The 17,784-nt window shown below is 61.9% G+C and overlaps 2 protein-coding genes across 2 annotated transcripts; one reads left to right on the top strand and one right to left on the bottom strand.

Annotated features, from left to right (window-relative positions):
• The first annotated feature begins 1,541 nt into the window (after positions 1-1,541).
• ALPI (alkaline phosphatase, intestinal) lies at positions 1,542-5,023 on the top strand. Its single transcript, XM_053951682.1, has 11 exons — positions 1,542-1,637; positions 2,179-2,295; positions 2,408-2,523; positions 2,745-2,919; positions 3,062-3,234; positions 3,324-3,458; positions 3,547-3,619; positions 3,703-3,835; positions 3,946-4,139; positions 4,260-4,370; positions 4,458-5,023. Exons 1-11 carry the CDS (start codon positions 1,574-1,576, stop codon positions 4,718-4,720), a joined length of 1,554 nt encoding a protein of 517 aa, XP_053807657.1. The 5' UTR covers positions 1,542-1,573; the 3' UTR covers positions 4,721-5,023.
• On the bottom strand, positions 4,888-15,322 carry ECEL1 (endothelin converting enzyme like 1). The gene is made up of 18 exons (XM_053951679.1): positions 15,120-15,322; positions 12,791-13,676; positions 10,865-10,933; positions 10,598-10,708; positions 9,938-10,030; positions 9,585-9,709; positions 8,952-9,174; positions 8,714-8,812; positions 8,543-8,617; positions 8,000-8,103; positions 7,730-7,788; positions 7,526-7,577; positions 7,338-7,405; positions 7,107-7,231; positions 6,798-6,863; positions 6,494-6,589; positions 5,886-5,962; positions 4,888-5,670 (listed from the first exon to the last, which is right to left on the bottom strand). Exons 2-18 carry the CDS (start codon positions 13,532-13,534, stop codon positions 5,571-5,573), a joined length of 2,286 nt encoding a protein of 761 aa, XP_053807654.1. The 5' UTR covers positions 13,535-13,676; positions 15,120-15,322; the 3' UTR covers positions 4,888-5,570.
• Between the last annotated feature and the right edge of the window lie 2,462 nt (positions 15,323-17,784).

The raw sequence follows: 17,784 nt of genomic DNA, 5'->3' as shown, positions 1-17,784 counted from the left end.
CAGCCTCCAAGCCATACACACACCTGGGCACACTTGCACGTATGTGCACACTCACACACACACAAGCACACAGGTAACTCACCCCTCTGGACACACACCTATGGATGCTCACACCCCTGCACACGCACCATCCATTTTACCCCTGCTCTATGTGCACACCCAGAGTCACACACCTTCTCTCTCACTGTCTCAGCTCCCCGCAACTCACTTCACCACCCCCCTCCACTCACACAGCCGCAGCGCTGCCCGCAAACCCACGGGCACCTCCAGCCTTCCTCCCCCATGTCCTTCATCCCCCCTGCCCCCTTTGCTTTCCCGGACGGGCGCTGAAACCTGCAGCCCCCACACACCGCAGCCCTCACACACCCCCCAACCCCCTCATACACCCTGTCCACTCACACCCATCGCACACCCACCCCAATCACACCCCCCCGACCCCCCACTGCAGAAATGACGCTGATGCAGGAGTGATGGGAGCTGTGTCCCCCTCCCTGTGACATGTCATGGATCCAGACCCCCAGCCTCATTTCTCCTCTTCCCCCTGCAGAGGACAAGGACTACAGACAGCAGGCAGCTGTGCCCCTGGAGACAGAGACTCACAGTGGGGAAGACGTGGTGGTGCTGGCCCAGGGCCCCATGGGCCACCTCTTCCATGGGGTGCAGGAGCAGCACTACATCGCCCATGCCATGGCCTACGCTGCCTGCCTCGAGCCCTATGCCACAGAGCCTGGGTGCAGGGCAGCCCGCAGGGCCTCCCATGGCACACGGTGCTCCCCACAGCCCCTGCTCGCCCTCCTGGCCCTCTGCATGGCTGCCCTCATAGTGAGGGGCTGAGAGGCTCTGGCTGAGTCCCACTGTGGACAGGACCAAGGGATGCAATAAACACCGGTTGTTTTGTCTCCATCCGCCGTGCCAAGGTTCACAGTGGCGGTCACCTCCTGACGCGCTGCCCTGTGCCTGCCTCCACACTTGGCTGTGGCTCCTGGTTCTCCCCTGGGACCAGCACGGGAGGCACTGGAGTGCAGGAGATGATGAAATGCGGCTGAGGGGAGGCAATGTCCTCCCCAGCTTTGCCTGGTTGGAGCACAGTACACAAGGGTTGGTACATTCCTATCAAGGGCTGAGCAAGGAGCAGAGTTTTAGTCTACATCCATGGATTTATTGCTCATGGAAGCCTGGGAAGAGAGCAGGGTGCTCGGTGCACAAGTGACCCCAGGTGCTCCCCACGCCCACCGTTTTCCCAGGTCCAATGCTCAGAGCTGCCCATGGCACCCTGGGACAGGGCATTGCCCTGCCTGGCGCCACAGCACCGTGGCCAGGGCAGGATTTCCTTCCAGCACTGCACTTCCTCTTGTCCCTGCATCTGTCTGTGCCCCAAGCCCATCTGTGCCCAGCAGGCACAGGGCATTGTGCCAAGGAGGTGACATCAGCCCAGGCCCACGGCCTTTGCACTCAGACGAGATGTGGAGAACCCCTCCACACACCCTGCTAGGGCTGATCTCTGTCCAAAGTCCCTCCCATATCTGCTGGATTTACAGACACTGCCAGCAGCACTGGCCTGTCAGATCTCACCATGCAGCTCCTGGCATCCCTCACCCTCTGCCTCTGCGCGGGGTTCAGCACCGCTGTCATCCCAGGTGGGGACAAGGGTGGGCATGGGTGCCTGTCTGGCTTTGGTGGGTGTCCAGGGAAGCAGGGTGTCAGCCTGGCTGGCCACAAGGAGGGCTTGGGGAGGGGAGCTGGAGCTGCCCAGCTGAACAAGAATTAATGGGGGTGAGTTACCCCTGCCCTTCTCGGGGTTTTGAACCACTTTCCCCCCAGGCTTTCGCTTGCTTCTGTGCTGGGGGCTGGTCTGGGGGAAGTATCTGTATCCTCCATCACCACTTCCTACCATGGATTTGGCCTCACCCCACTTGCCAGCTAACTCCCCATGATGTCTGGTTTTGCTGTCCCCCCTTGTTCCCTGCCCCAGGACCCTGGGGCCAGGCAGTCGGTGCAAGCCTGCATGGTCTCTCCCCTCCCCAAAAAGCCCCCTGAACCACCTGCTCCATGTGACAGGAGGCCCCGGCATGGGAGTGCCCAGGGAACAAGTATCCCTGGGCTGTGGGCACCCTTCAGGGGTGCCCCAGGGATGCAGGTGCTATTGTGCTGGGATTGATGGGTGTTTGCACTGTCCAGCGGAGGAGGAGAATCCATCCTTCTGGTACAAGCAGGCAGCTGCAGCCATCGATGCCTCCTTAAAACTCCAGCCCAGGATAAAGGAAGCCAAAAACCTCATCATTTTCCTTGGGGACGGTGAGTCCAGCTGGCACCCCAGCAAGCAGGCTGACATGGCCAGTACTCTGCTGAGTGGGATGTGTGCAGGACACCTGGTCCAGAGGGTGACTGGGACTCTATCTCTGCCCAGGATTCGGGATCCCCACCATCACAGCCACCCGCATCCTTAAGGGGCAGCAGCAGGGAAAGCTGGGCCCTGAGACCCCTCTTGCCCTGGATGCTTTCCCCTACGTGGCTCTATCTAAGGTAAATTCCAGCATGCTGGAAAGGGGCCATGGTGATCCTGGGCATGGGGCCATGGTTATCCCAGGCATGGGGCTGCTGGCAGCCCGGGGCTGCACATATATTGTGCATGGGGTCCCTCCCCATCCCACGCATGCCCATGGGTGAGTGAATCAGTATGGCAGGGAGTGCTGGGGGAATACCCAGCTGGGGACCCCAGCCCTGAGTCCTTCTATCCTCGACAGACATACAATGTGGACAGGCATGTCCCTGACAGCGCGGGGACAGCCACAGCCTATCTCTGTGGGGTGAAGGGCAACTACAAGACCATAGGGGTGAGCGCAGCAGCCCGCTTCTCGGAGTGCAGCACCACGGCCGGCAACGAGGTGATCTCAGTGCTGGAGCGAGCCCGCAAAGCTGGTAACGAGAGAGGCGGGGCTGGGGGGACCCTGTGGGGACAAGGGGTGCCACACTGGGAGCTTTCCCCTCATGAGCCTCCCATAGCTTGGTGGTGGGAACCCTGTGTTGCCCTCGGTGGGGCCTGATGAGCGGGGTTTGGCAGGGAAGGCAGTGGGCGTCGTGACCACGACACGGGTGCAGCACGCGTCGCCCTCGGGAACCTATGCTCACGTGGTGAACCGGGACTGGTACGCGGACGCCAGCATGCCCCAGGAGGCGCGGATGCAGGGCTGCAAGGACATCGCCTGGCAGCTGATCCACAACGTCGACATCAACGTGAGCACCCGCGCACGGGAGGAGGAGTGTAGGGATACACCCCTCTCAGGGCACCCCCACTAACACTTCGTCCACCTCATCCCCTCCAGGTGATCCTGGGTGGGGGTCGGATATACATGACCCCCGTGGGGACACCGGACCCTGAGTACCCTGCCGACAGCAGGCAGAATGGGATACGCGAGGATGGGCAAAACCTCATTGACATGTGGCTGAAGGAACGGCCGGTGGGTGATGCATCAGGGACACTCCTCTGCCCACTGCCCCTGGCACAGGGCCAGGCACCCACTGACCCCCTTAGGGATTTGCCCACAGGGTGCCCGCTATGTCTGGAACAGGACAGAGATGCTGGCTGCTGCCGCCGACCCCAACGTGAATTATTTGATGGGTAACAAATGACCCCTGTGCCAGGACCCAACAGGCGTTGGGACACACAGGCACTGATGTTGTCCCCAACACTTTTACTCACAGGTCTCTTTGAACCCGTGGACACGAAATACAACCTGGTGCGTAACACCACCCTGGACCCGTCACTCACCGAGATGACAGAGGCAGCCATCACCATCCTGAGCAGGAACCCCAAGGGCTTCTACCTCTTTGTGGAAGATAAGTTGGGGCTCGGGCCCCTGGGGCTGGTGAGAGGGGGGTGTAGGGTGGGGGCAGGAGGTGAGGGTGCTGCTGTCGGGCCCCAGCCCACCGTGGGTGCCAATCTGCAGGTGGCAGAATCGACCATGGCCACCATGAGGGTTCACCCCATAAGGCACTGACAGAGGCAGTGGAGTTCGACCAGGCCATTGAGCGGGCAGGCACCATGACAGATGAGGCTGAGACCCTCACCGTCATCACCGCTGACCACTCGCACGTTTTCGCCTTCGGTGGCTACACCCTGCGCGGCTCTTCCATCTTCGGTGGGGCTCTGCCCTGTCCTGGGTACTGCCAGCCCTGTAGCACCCTGACTGTGGCCAGCAGGATGATATAGGTGTTCCTTGGCTGATCCTCCTCCCCTTACTCCATTTCCCCTTCCACAGCTCTGGGCCAAAAGAAGACCACTGACGGGAAGAACTACACATCGATCCTCTACGGCAATGGGCCTGGATACCCAGGCGGTGAACGGCCCAACGTGGACCCAGACACAGCCAGTGAGGGCTCAGAGACCATGGCTGGGAGGTGGGGTCTTGCTGAGGGACATCATTGTCCCCCCTCACCTCTTTCTCTTCCCTCCCCAGTGCAGTTCGATTACCAGCCACAGGCGGCTGTGCCACTGGAGTCAGAGACCCATGGCGGTGAGGACGTGGCCATCCTGGCCAAGGGCCCCATGGCCCACCTCTTCCACGGGGTGCAGGAGCAGACCTATGTAGCTCATGCCATGGCCTACGCCGCCTGCATCGAGCCCTACACTGACTGCCACCAACGGGACTCTGCCCCTGGCATCCGCGCCACCCCCCTGGCCCTGCTCCTGCCTGCCCTCCTTCTGCCCCTCGTCCGCTGATCCCATGTCCCCAGGGCACCCCACATTGCCTCCCTCCCCATGGTGTGGCACATGCTGGCAGCTTTCTGAAGCACCCCTGGTGTGGATGCAGCAGCCATGGGGACACCGAATCCCGGGCAGTGGGGTGATAAATAAACACACAGTGTGACACTGGTGGGACAGGCGTGTTGGTGGAGTGGGGGCACCTGAGCCATGTGGGCAGGGCTGGGGGTGCTGCCCCACTGCTCCCATTCCCTGGCCATGGCCCCTGGCAGCCACCCAGCATACCCAGTGTTTATTGACCAGAAACAGCAGCGAAAAATACAGCAGTGTCCGTGTGCATGTGCTCCCAGGCAGGCTGGCATCGCCCGGCCCGGCTGCGCCGCTGTGCCCCGCCTCGGTGGGGCTGCTGCATGGACAGGAGGGGGCTGGCACGGGGAGGGCACCGTGCAGGGGAGGCTTTTGGCATGGGGCAGCCCCTTGGTAACTCTGGAGTCCTCCCCCTGCCTTGACTGACGCTGGGATGGATGTGGTAGGGCTGGGTGAAGGGTTTGGGTCAGGTGAACAGAAAAGGGGGCACAGGGGTGCCTGGGCATGCCCTTGTTCCTTCATGGGCAATGAGGACCCCTCAGTGCGCAGAGCAGTGGATGGGAGGTGGATGGGCAGGAGGCAGCTGCCCAGCCCGAGTGTCTCTGCTGCCTACACCCCTATGGCACGTGCCTGCCTTTGGGGTGACCCCCTGTGACACCCGAGGGTGCCCCCTTTACCTGGACAATAGGGAGGGGAGATGGGAAGTTGGGGAGTGGGCACAGGGTGTCACTTAGGCAGGGGAGGGGATGGAGGGTCCCAGCCTGCTGGAGGGGGATGAGCCTCACCACACCGAGCACTTGTGCACTGGGTTCATGGGCGAGTTCTTGGGGCAGTGGAAGACCCGTCCAAACTCCTCAAACTGCGAGACACTGCCCAGGACCCTGCCGGGAGAGGGGAGAACCTCAGAGCTGGGCACCCCCTGCCCCCTGCACTGCTGCCTCGCACCCCACTCACAGCAGCACCCCACCCCTGCCCCAGGGATATCACCCAGAATCTGCTGGTTGTGCTCATCCCACTTTGCACAGCACTGACATCTGTGGGGAAGGCTGGCAGCCACCATGCCCCAAGCCCACCCCATTTTGGGAGCACCCAGTACCTGTAGTGCTCCGGGGCGTGCTTGTCTGTCAGCACCTGCAGGTAGATGGACTGGGATCTCCGCTTGATGCACCAGTTCTGCAGGGGACAAAGGTTCCATGGACAAGCCACACGGGGCACCCTGGGTCCTGGCAACCACCAGGACACCATGGCCCTTCTGGCTGCTAGGGATTGAGGGCAACTGTGCCCTGATTGAATTTATTTTTGTAGGGTCTCCCAGGAGCCTGTGAACATGGTCTAAGTGGGGTGGGAGAGCGTGGAGTCATGTTTGTTGTTGTAGGGTCTCCGGGGCTGTAAGCTGCCTGGCTGCAGGGTTTCCTAGAATTTTGGGATCAAATGTATGTGTTACTGTGGAGCTGCTGAAGTCATGGGGGACACACTGATTTATTATTGTAGGGTCCAACAGGAGCAACAGGACAGCGTGGGGTGCTCGTTCAGGGCTGAGCTCTGTACCCTGAGCCCAGGACCTGCTGATGCAGCCGAGCCCAGCTCCTGGCCATTGGCCCTGTGTCCCGCAGGGCTCTCTCCCATCCCTTTGGGCTGCTGGCCTCACACAAGGTGACCCTCCTGCCCCAAGAGCTGTTACCTGTGAGGAGGACAGGGGCTCACCTGGGCAAAGGCGATGAAGAAGAGCTGGTCGTGTGTGTACTTCAGGTGGTGCAGGGGGTGCTCAGGGCCGTGCTCCCGTACCCACTTCTGGTAGGCCTGGAGAACAAGGGATGCCCTCAGCATGGCCTGGGTACTCCCCCAAACCCACCCTGGACCCCCCCAAGCCCCCAGCAACCGGCAATCAGGATTGTTCCCACCCCTTGCTGCAGGGAGTAAGGAGGGGTTGGGGGGTCTCCTCCCACTCAACAGGAATGGCATAAGCAGCTGCCCGTGGCTGTGACACCCAGGGTGCGGGGACACTTACGTAGTAGGCGAGTTTGAGACCCCCCATGTCGGCGATGTTTTCCCCCAGTGTGTGTTTCCCATTCACCTGCCGAGAGAGGAGAAATGTCATCATGAACAGAGGTGTCCCCATCCCCACTCTGGCACTGAGGCTGCTGCAGCCCTGAGGAGTTTTCAGGCTAAGGTGTGATGAATTGTTGGGTCTCAGGGCTGGGCTGGGCAGAATCAGTTCTCCTGCAGACACCCAGCTCTAAGCAATGGGGCAGCAGGGGCCCCACCGTGTGACATCTGTGCCCTGTTGGGCATTGCCCGGCAGGAGAGGGGGTCTCACCCTCTGGTTGTAGACGGTGAAGTTGTCGTAGAGGTTGACGATGCACTGTGCCTTCTTCAGGAACTTGCTGTACGACCGCTCCGTCCACCAGTGCACCAGGTTCCCGTGCCGGTCGTACTGTCCCCCTGTCGAGGCAACCGCCACCTCCAGTAGTCCCAAGGGACCCAGGCATCCTGCCTGGCTGCCTCAGCCCATCCTCACATCCGGGCAGGATATAGGAGGGACACTCACCCCAGTCATCGTAGCCATGGGTCAGCTCGTGCCCAATGATGGTGCCAATCCCACCATAGTTCAGTGACCTGTTGGGTGGGGAACAGAGGTGGGGAACAGAGGTGAGAGGGTGGAGAGCACGGTGCTGGCAGGGATGGGGTGACCCCATGAGATGGCAACCCCCGGTCATCCCCCAGCCCCGCACTCACTGCGGAAACTCGGGGTCGTAGAGCGTGGGCTGCAGGATGCCAGCAGGAAACACTGGGGACACAGGAGAACACTGCAGTTGGGTGTCACCCTGCCCTGTACTCACCCACAGCATCATCCAGCACCACGGGACCCTGGGCCTTGACCCTATCCCAGATCCTCCCTGCTCCCACCCCAAGGGCAGAGCAGGGGTGGACAGTGCTTACCCATCTGGTTCTTGTTGGGCAGGTAGTAGGCGTTCAGTGCCTGGGGAGGCAGCAGCCACCTGCAAGGAGAGACAGCAGAGCTAGGCTGCACAACACCGAGGGACATGGAAGTGCCATCCCTCTGCACAGCTGGGGAACAGGGGGGCACTCCTGGCATCCCTGTGCCCTTCTGCCTACAGCCCGTGGGCTGCATCTGGGCATGGGGTCAGGGGACACTGGTGGCACCATGCTGGGCCCCTCCATGTCCCCCCAGGGCAAGGGGATACCCACGCAGACTTATCCACCTCCTGCCGGATCTTCTTCACTGAGAGCCGGATGCCAAAGGCAATGCTGTTGAGGATGTTCTTGAAGTAGGTCTTCTCATCCACCTCAAACTGGGGGGGTACAGCCACATCAGGGGAGATGCCAGCACCAAGGGTGTGGAGGGCAGGCCTGTGGTGTCCTCCCACCCCTGTGAGCCTTGACTGTGTGGATGTGTCACAAGTGTGTTCCCATGTCCCATGCTGTGTGCCCACAGGGGCAGCTGCCTCTCTGTCAGCTCTGTGAGGTCCCTGAGCCACCCCGGCACTGCCAGCCCTTGCCAAGGATGGGGCTGAGCTCTGGGAGCTGCAATGTAGGGAAGGAGCCACCATCCCAGACCCCAGGGACTGTATGGCACTGCTGGTGTGGGGCACTCTGTCAGCAGTGAGCACAGTGAGCACCAGGAGGGAGCTGGTTTTGAGGTGGCATCTCCACAGAGCCTGATGCAGATGTGGGTACCATCTTCCCCCACTGTGTGTCCATGTCCTCACATGCTCCTGGGCTATCCCTTGCCTCATATTCCTTGTCGATGTCCTCTGGCTTCAGGAGGAAATCGGGGTACCCAATCATCACCATCATATAGCGGAGCTGTGGGCAAAATGAGTGGTGGGTTCAGGCCCTATCCCATGTGCCCCCACACTGGTGATGGGGCCAAAGACAGGAGTGTATGCTAGAGGCCACTACCTTGGCCCTGGCTGCTCTCCGTGTTTCCTCATCCATCCAGTCCAGCTCATCCAGGCGCTGGTCAAGGATGTATTTGATGTCCTCCACCAACTGCTGCACCTATGGTGGGTCACCATGGTGCTGGCACGGCATCCCCACCACCCATCACCGGCCAGACAGCCCTTGGTGGGGGCAGTAGACACTTTGGCAAGGTGATGGGAGATCACGGTGGCTCCTGCCCATAGGCAGCATCACCTACCTTGGCTTTGCTGGCAGAGGAGAAGTGCTCCTCAACGAAAAGAGCTCCCAGGGCCATGCCGAAGTGCTTGTTGGCCTGGCTCAGGCAGATCTTACCCAGCTCCAGCTGCTTCTCATTGCCCTCCATCTCCTTGGAGAGCTCGTGGATGGCATCGCGGAAGGGGGTGGAGAGGTGCTCGCTCAGCACCACCACGATGCGCCACAGCATGTAGTTGTGAAGGATCCTGTGACAGGGACGGGAGCAGCCCTCAGCACGTCCCCAGGCACAGGGGAGCGTGGGAACATGTGCCAGGCTGGGGACACCCCTGCTCGGGGACACCTCTGCTCAGGGACACAGGGGGGCCATGGCGGGTGGGGGCACAGGGACAGTCTGGCACCGTGTCCCTCCCTGAGGTGTGATGAGTCTGGTGATCTCTAGCATGAGTGGCTCAGCAGGTGTCAGGGCACCACCAGCATGCTGTGGGGCTCACCACAGTGCCTTTTTCCCACAAGCTTTCCCAGATTTCCTGTGCCCAGCCCGGCCTGCCAGCACCAGGAGGAGGATGATGGTGGGAGGTTCCAGGCACAGCTGTCCTGTGCCCGCAGCCAGGCTGGGAAAGGTGCCAGGGGCACAGGGGGTGCCAGCCCCCCTCACCTGCTGGGTGTCACACGGATGAGGTTGGACACCTTGTGCATGTAGTCGGTGGCCAGCAGCACCACCTCCTCCTCCTCCGAGAAGTTGTCGTGGAAGATGCGGTCCAGCAAGCGCTTCCACTTGAGCTGCCAGGGCAGGCACTGTCAGGGGGCATGGGGACCCCTACTCCATGCCACCCTGGAGGGGACCCCCTCCAGGCTTTCCAGCCTCCCACCTGAGGAGTGCATTATCCTCAAGTGGATTTAACTGGGACAGGTGGTGGGCATTGAGGGCATGGAGCAGGGGGACAGGGACAATTTTGGGGCACAGGAAGATGGGGGACAGGCTGACAGGCTGGCACCAGGGCTACTCACCGTGGGAGTGATGCGCTGCAGCTCGGCCAGGGTCACTTTGTGGTACATGCTGCCGACGTCCCTCCGCACATCATCATACTCGGACACTGTGATCTGCACAGGGTGGGCATGGCTGTCACCATCCTACTGCCCGCCTTGAGGGTGACACAGGGATAGTACACTGGGATGGGGCACAGGTCTGGGCAACAGGGCATCATGTGGGTACTGACCCACATCCTTCCCCAGGAACCCTCTGCTGCCAGTGGGACCGTGAGGGCTGGTCAGAAGGTCCCAAGGAACTGGGTTATCTGAGGAATGGGCACACATGTCCCTCCAAGGTCCAGACTAAGGTCCCCAAGACCTGGATATAGAGTCTACCAGGACCCAGAGTGGCCTCACAAGGAGCAGATGTGGGGCTGGAGTGGTTGTCCCAAGGGCTGGGAATGGGAGTTCTCAGGATGTGGGACTGGGTTCCTGAAGCTCTGCCGTGAGGTCCTCAAGAGGATGAGATCCCCAAGTTCCAGGTCTGAAGGTCCCCAAGGGCTGGGAGTGGAAGTCCCCATGGAGGGATTGGAAAGAGATTGCTCAGGAGCAGATATGGACATCCCCAAAACTCTGTGACTGAGATGTCCAAGGGCTGGACAAGGGCACCTAAAAGTTCATGGCATGCATCCCCCTCACATTGGCAAGGTGCTGCTCCAGCTGCAGGATCTCCTGGGCTTTCTGCTCCACATGCTCAGCCCCCAGGAGGGTGAGCAGTCGCTGCATGAACACTCGGTATGCGGCCAGGATCTGTTCAGAGGGAAGGGATGCTCAGGGCCACTCCGCACTGTCCTATGGCACCCCAGTCCCCAGCACTGCTGGCAGTGAGGTGCCCCCTGTCTGCCAACCATGCCGGCTGCTGCTCCCTCTCCTGGTGTCCCCAAGGCGTCGATGTGCCCCCCTCACCTTCTCGCTCTCCTCATCCTGCCCCAGGTAGAGGGTCCGTTCGGGCAGGGTCAGCCCGTCCTGGTCGATCTGGGGCAAGAGACGGCAGTGGGTGAGCAGAGGGAGGGCGCTGTGCTGAGCCAGGCACCCCTCGCCTTCCCCAGATCGCAGAGTGTCCCTGGTGTCCCTGGAGCCGAAGGATGGCAGTCTGCTGGAGCAGCCCCAGGAATGGGCACGTCGCTGCCTCAGTTTCCCTCCTGCTAGAGGCTGCTGGAGCTGCAACAGGCAGCATGCAAGAGGCTGGGAGTGCCGGGCAGACAGCAGGCCCCTGCTCCATGGCCTGACTGGCACATCGGCTGCCTCATAGCCTGCCCTGTGCTGCCACCACTCTCTGCCCCATCCCTGCCCCCTGGTGTCCCCCAGCTGCCCCGTGGCCAGCCCCACTGCTGTGCTGCAGCCTGCATGGCGAGCTGCATGGACCCCCTGGCTCTTCACACACAGCCCTGCTGTGCTGTAACCACAGGCACAGCCTCCAAGCCATACACACACCTGAGCACACTTGCACGTATGTGCACACTCACACACACACAAGCACACAGGTAACTCACCCCTCTGGACACACACCTATGGATGCTCACACCCCTGCACATGCACCATCCATTTTACCCCTGCTCTATGTGCACACCCAGAGTCACACACCTTCTCTCTCACTGTCTCAGCTCCCCGCAACTCACTTCACCACCCCCCTCCACTCACACAGCCGCAGCGCTGCCCGCAAACCCACGGGCACCTCCAGCCTTCCTCCCCCATGTCCTTCATCCCCCCTGCCCCCTTTGCTTTCCCGGACGGGCGCTGAAACCTGCAGCCCCCACACACCGCAGCCCTCACACACCCCCCAACCCCCTCATACACCCTGTCCACTCACACCCATCGCACACCCACCCCCAATCACACCCCCCCGACACCCCAAGCCCTGACCCTTAGCCCTGGCTGTCACACCCATCGCTCCCCCACGCCCACGGTGTCCCACCCCGCGCACTCTGGGTCCCCGCTCAGCCCGCCCACCCTTTCCCTGTGACAAACGCTCCCTCTAGTGTTACACACGCGCGGCCCGGAGCCGGCAGCGAGCCGCACACCCCGCACACCCTCTCACACTCATATCCCACAGCCCCACCATCTCAACAGGGAGCAAGCCGGCTCGTCTCTACTGCTGTGTCCCCCCACTGCCCTCGCCATCACCACCACCTCGTCCCCACCACGCCATTACCCTGCGCACCCGTGCCCACCCTTTCCCTCCTATGCCCACCTCCATGCCCATCACCGAGCCCACCGCGCAGCCCCGCTGTGCCATTGCTGTGCTCCCATCATGCCCACCACTGCACCCCACACCCTCCAAGAGACTTGGCCAGCCAGATAAAGCCCACCTGTATTCTGGTGACGCCTCAGGGTGAGTGACATGGTCTGGCAGGCGTGGGAAAGACTGAGAAAGCCATGGGAAAATGCCCTGGCACAGTACTGGGGGGTTGGTGGGCCTCTCCCTGCCTCTGCCTGGGGCTTGCCCCCTGTGTACAGGTGGCAGCTACAATGCCAAGGTGAGGGGCTTGGCTGCCAGCACTCTGGAGACCCTGGTGCCCTGCTGGGCTGTCCTCAGCACCCAGGCAGATGGCACTACCTCACTCGGTGCATCCCTCTGCCCATGTCCCCAGCCCTGTCCTGGAGATGTCACCCTCACCCCAGGGCAGCCTGACACAGGGGTCCCATGCTGGAAAGACAGGAGGATCCCCAGGGACAGGAGGGGTCCCCACCCCAGCCATCTGCTATAGCCAAGCCCAGACGCTGCACAGGCACTCAGTGCCTCTGCAACAAGGACAGTGACATCAGGCAGGTGTCAGCAGCACTGCTGGGTGGCTGGGACAGGGGACAGCGGCAGGGGCACGGTGCCCTCACCCGGATGACGTAGCGGGAAGTGTTCCTCTCGTCCAGGCTGACGGTGAGGGAGAAGAGCACGGCAGCACTGTAGACGCCCTGTGTCTTGTAGAGCAGCTCATTGATGTCCCTGCGGTCCGGAGGGGCATCCCAGCCACCGCACTCCCCAATGACCTCCAGCATGGGCCGGGGACCGAGCCGATCGATCTCAGCCCGGTCCAGGCATGAGCGGAAAAACTCCTTGACCTTCCTCTCTGCTGAGTCGCGGGCTCGGCGCCGCACGGGGCGGTTCAGCAGCGCCCGCAGCTTGGCCTCGTTCTGCTCGGCGATGGCCCCGATGGTGCCGTACACCAGCTTGTCCTCAGGGATGCCGTGTCGCCGGAGCCAGCCGCCACAGGCGAAGGAGTAGAAGTCCTGGCAAGGGTCAATGGTAGCATCCATGTTGGCACTTAGGAAACGGGATGCTCGCAGGAAGGCCTTCTTCTCCTGGCACCCCTCCAGGCAGTAGCTGTCCCCTTCGGTCGCCAGGTACTTGAGGACCAACATGCACGTCAAGATGACGCAGAGCCCCGCAGCAAAGACCAGCCCTGAGAGCAGACAGACCTCCCGGCGGCTCCAGCGTGGCAGCCCCCCACGGCGCTTCTTGGCCCCCGCGCCCAGCTGGAGGGCGAAGCCGTTGGGCAGGGTCCCGCTCTGGTACTTGCTCACGTACTTCACCTCCTGAAACTCATCATAGTGCGCTGTCAACGAGTAGGTCTTCTCCATGGCCGGGAATGGGGGTCCCCACCAGCAGCACTGGTGCAGGGGGCTCAGGGCAGGTGGAGGGCAGGCTCAGGCAGCCCACAGTTCATGCCGGAGCCGTGCCTGCCACGGGGTAGTGGTGATGTCCGGGTGAGTAAGGCAGCTCCTGGAAAAGGCAGAGGAGAGGGATAAGGGGGGGTTGGGAGGAGCAAGTGTGGGGCGGTTGCTTCTTGTCGTCATTGCTGCATGTATATCCATCCCCTTGTGTGCCCCACTGCTGGCACTGAGATTGTCCAGGGTGCCAGGAGCTTCGTGGCACCTCTACCCTATGGCTGTCCCCTCTGCCAGTTCCTTTGGTGACAGGGCAGGTCATCTGCATGCAGGACACCTGCATGATGGCAGGTTTCACTCTCCGGCACAGCTAATCTCACACCCCCCACACCAACACAACACTCCAGCCAGAGCACACATGCTGGGTGGATGTCCAAGGTGTTCCAGTGAACCTAAACTCAGCACCATGAGACCCCTTCCCAACCAGGGGGAGCACAGGGCGGCCAGTCTCTCTGGGTGGGGTATGGATGGGGTGAGCAGCTTGGGGAAGAGGGGCTTTGGGGAGATTTGTGAGGGGAGCTGTTGGGTTGGGGTGCCGTGGGCTGGGTCAGGTTGTGTGGCCCCACGTTTGGTTGCACGGATGGTGCTGCGCCGTGGCGGGCAGTGTTGCATTGTGCTGTGTGGGGTGGTGGTGCGCCGTGTTGCATTGCATCGTGTCAAATTGTGGCACGGTGCGTGATGTGTAAACAAAGTTAATTCCAGTCTGGGGGAAACCCTGCACCCCGTGGACACATCGCAACATTCCCTCACAATCACCACCACCATCCACCCAACCCCTCTCCACTGGCTGGTGCACGACAGGCAGGGGTGTCTGTCAGGGTGACATGCTGGGGAGGAGAGGGTCTGCCCGCGGGGAAAGGAGGGTGGGGACATAGATAGGTTGTGGGGAGGGCTTCAAAAAGAGACCCCGCTTCTTGCTTGGTGCAGAATGGTGTCCGGATTTGGAGGTGTGGGAGGACGGGTTGGGGACAAAAAGCTGCTGAGGAGGTGGCCAGTATCCCCACAGCAGGGCTCCCCCGCGCCCCCATTCCTTCCACAACTTGGGCAAAGTTGTGCCCCGGTGCAGCAGCCCGGCAGTGCCCGTGCCAGGGAGCTGCTGCCGTCGGAAAGTTAGCGGGGACAGCAGCCGGCACGGCAAAGCGTGGGGGGGCCAGGGGCTGCCCAGGAAGCTCGAGGGATGCTGCTCAGTACGCTGCCCGAGATGCTTAGGAGATGCTCGAGGGTTCCCGGGGGATGCTGCCCGCGATGCTCGGAGGATGCTGCCTGCCCAGTATGTTCGGGAAGGTGCTTGTCGGGATGGTAGGGAAATGCTCGGGAGGTGCTAGGGAGATGCCGGCCGGAATGATGCCTTTGGTGCTCGGGGGCATGCTCGAGGGTTGCTTGAGGGATGCTCGGGAAGTGCTCCCCGGGATGATGCCGGGGATATTCGGGGGATGCTCGGGGAGTGCTCGCCGGCATATACGGGGACTGCTCCCCGGGCTGCTCGCGGGGTGCTCACCGAGGTACTCGAGGGATGCTGGGGGGATGATCTTCGTTCTGCTGCCCGGGGAGTACGCGAATGCTTGGGGGTCGCTCACCGAGATACTTGGAAGATGCTCCCGGGATGCTGGGGCGACGCTGCCGGGATGCTCGGGGACGCTGTCCGGGATGTTCGGGGGCCCCTGGGGGTGCTCAACGGCTCTCTCAGGGGATGTCAGGAGGCTGCCGGGGGCTGCCCGACCCCGCGCCACCCGTCCGGCTGCGCGCCCCGCGCTCCGCTCCGCGCCCCGCGCCGCGGCTGGCGGAGCGGCGGGGCCGGAGGGAGGCGGCGGGGCGGGGAGGGGGTGGTGTCTCCAGCCCGGCTCTCCCGCAGGCCAGGCTCCATTAACGAGATTATTATGCAAAAGAAGCAGCCCTGTGCCACCCGCCAGCCTTACCTCATCCTCGCCGGCGGGGAGGAAGGGCAGGGGTGTCCCTGGGCCCCTTTACCCCGGGGGGGCTGGCACAGGGCTGGCAGTGCCAGTCCGCCTGGCACTTCCCGTCCAAGGACCCTGCCGCCATCCCCCGGCAGCCGGACACCCAAGAGGGGCACGGGTGGGCACGGCCGACGGCCTGTGCCAGGAGCATCCCGGCGGCACGACACGCCCCTCCCTGCCCGGGCACCTGGGGGGCTCGGCCCGTCCCGGCCCCGTTCTGCCAGAGTGGGTGCAAGGAGACAGGACTCTGGGTGGGCAGGACACAGAGCCTGAAAGGCTCCGGGTGAGAGGGTGGGCACGGGGGGATGGCAGGGGTGGCACGAGGAGGAAGCTGTGCATTCAAACACACACGCAAAGGTCCGGGAATATTAAACTGCATTGCAGATAAATCCCCAACATAAATATCGTGAGCTGCTCTGCCACGGGGGGGCCCAGCAAGGAGATTTATAGTCCAGCAATTCCCATGGTGGCCCCCTGCAGTGTCTGGGTACTCTGGCCCCCTGCAGCCATCCTGCCTGTCGTGCTCAGGGGTGCCCTGCTACCCTCACTTTCCTGTGCCAGAACATCCCTGGGTGCTCAGAGGGGGCTCTGGGTCTCCTGGGTGCTGGGGACGGACAGCACACACTGGGTGCTGTGCTGTGGCACGGGGCCCTGCTTGTCACAGCACAGGTGGCTCAGTGATGTGGGACCTGCTGTCTTGTCCTGTGGGTACTGTGGGCTGGCCCCAGGCACAGCTCACAATGCCGGGGCTGCTGAGGCTGCTCTTTCCTGTGCTGGGCTGCTGGGCATGGCCCGGGCACGGTGCCTTCTGCAGCAGCCAGGCCCAGCATCACCTGCACAGGCAGTGGCACACATGTACATCACATGTACACCCACACACACTCTGACATGCACCAGCACAGACGCACACTCTGTGCCTTCACACACATTCTCACAATTAAGCACTCACTGCCATCCATGTGTACCCTGGCACACTAAACACAAGCTCAGGTGTTACAGCTCAGCTTTCATGGGGCACACGTCAAGGCAGAGAGAATCATGAATCCCACGAGAGAGACACCTCAGGCTCGGGAATCCTAAGCAGCCAGGTATTACCAACCCCAGTGGGATGCAAGGGCACCCAATCAGGCTGCTTCAAGGGTGGGCACAGGGAATCCAACCCTGCTGCTCATGAGGGTGCTGGCTGGAAGACAGGGGCATGGGACTCCCCATGCTTTCACTTACCCAGCCCTGAGACACACTTGGTACCTTGGTTGGAGCATGATGGATGCACACGGGGGGTGGGGAGAGCCTGGTGTTATTAACAGCCCTGGGTAGTGCTCCAACAGGGCTGTAAAAATTAAAGGCGTGTGGATATAAAATAATGGATAAATCTGAGCTGGCCGCAGAGCGCTGCGGTGTCCCGCAGGTGTTGGCATCTCAAAAAGCCAGGGTACAGCAGGTGTGGGATGGGCACCTGTGGGTAAATATGAGGCATCAGGCAGTGCCTGCACCCTCTTCCAAATGCTGACTTTCACAAAAAAGTCCGTTGAGTGCCCTGAGAGGATGTGCAGGCAGTCCCAACCTGTGGAACTGGTACTGCAAGGCAAGCAGCTGCTGCTGGAGCTGGAATGGAAGAAAAGAGCTTACCCCTTTGCAGACTAGGCTGGGGGACAGGGCACCTGCTTCTGGATGCCCAAGCACTGCCCAGGCCACGCACACGCAACAGCAGGATCGGTGCCATGGGGCCAACACACCCAGAGATCACGAGGTGGGTGTGAGCATCCCGTGGCCCGGCGCTCATCATCACCCAGCTCGCCAGCCCCACTCCGCCCTGCCCATCCCGCGGGCCACCCCGCCGGCATCCTCATTTTCCCCAAGATTAGCCGCGGCGCGGGAGCCTCCGCGCATCGCCAGCAGGTGACAAATAAGATTTTTCCACTCTCCCGAGCACCCGGCATGGGTCTGTCATTGAAAATGCAAAGCAGCACAGTGCCAACCTCCGCCATCCGCCCTCACCTCTGTCAGCCCCTCAGTGCTGAGCACCCAGCCACATGAACCACCCCCCACCACCATCACCGCTAGACCCTGCTTCACCCGCTGTGCTCCCTCGGCAGTGCTGGGGTGCAGGGCATGGTGCCTTCACACCCAATAAGATAGGGCAGGTTCCCGGGGGTTTCTCAGAGGGGTGCTAGTTTGGGAGTGTCAGCCTGGGTGGGCAACATGGCC

Source organism: Vidua chalybeata, chromosome 10, assembly GCF_026979565.1.
Source record: "Vidua chalybeata isolate OUT-0048 chromosome 10, bVidCha1 merged haplotype, whole genome shotgun sequence".
Classification (NCBI taxonomy): Eukaryota; Metazoa; Chordata; class Aves; order Passeriformes; family Viduidae; genus Vidua; species Vidua chalybeata.
This window is presented reverse-complemented; position numbering and strand designations above follow the sequence as displayed.

What these genes read in the sequence shown, in the direction of transcription:
- ALPI (XM_053951682.1), top strand. Translation starts at nt 1,574, where the DNA reads ATGCAGCTCCTGGCATCCCTCACCCTCTGCCTCTGCGCGGGGTTCAGC. An exon ending in TCCACAACGTCGACATCAAC is followed by an intron (nt 3,235 to 3,323) that starts GTGAGCACCCGC and finishes CATCCCCTCCAG; the next exon opens with GTGATCCTGGGTGGGGGTCG. An exon ending in CAACGTGAATTATTTGATGG is followed by an intron (nt 3,620 to 3,702) that starts GTAACAAATGAC and finishes TTTTACTCACAG; the next exon opens with GTCTCTTTGAACCCGTGGAC.
- ECEL1 (XM_053951679.1), bottom strand. Translation starts at nt 13,534, where the DNA reads ATGGAGAAGACCTACTCGTTGACAGCGCACTATGATGAGTTTCAGGAG. An exon ending in TGGAGCAGCACCTTGCCAAT is followed by an intron (nt 10,031 to 10,597) that starts GTGAGGGGGATG and finishes CACCCTGTGCAG; the next exon opens with ATCACAGTGTCCGAGTATGA. An exon ending in CAGGAGGTGGATAAGTCTGC is followed by an intron (nt 7,789 to 7,999) that starts GTGGGTATCCCC and finishes CTCTCCTTGCAG; the next exon opens with GTGGCTGCTGCCTCCCCAGG.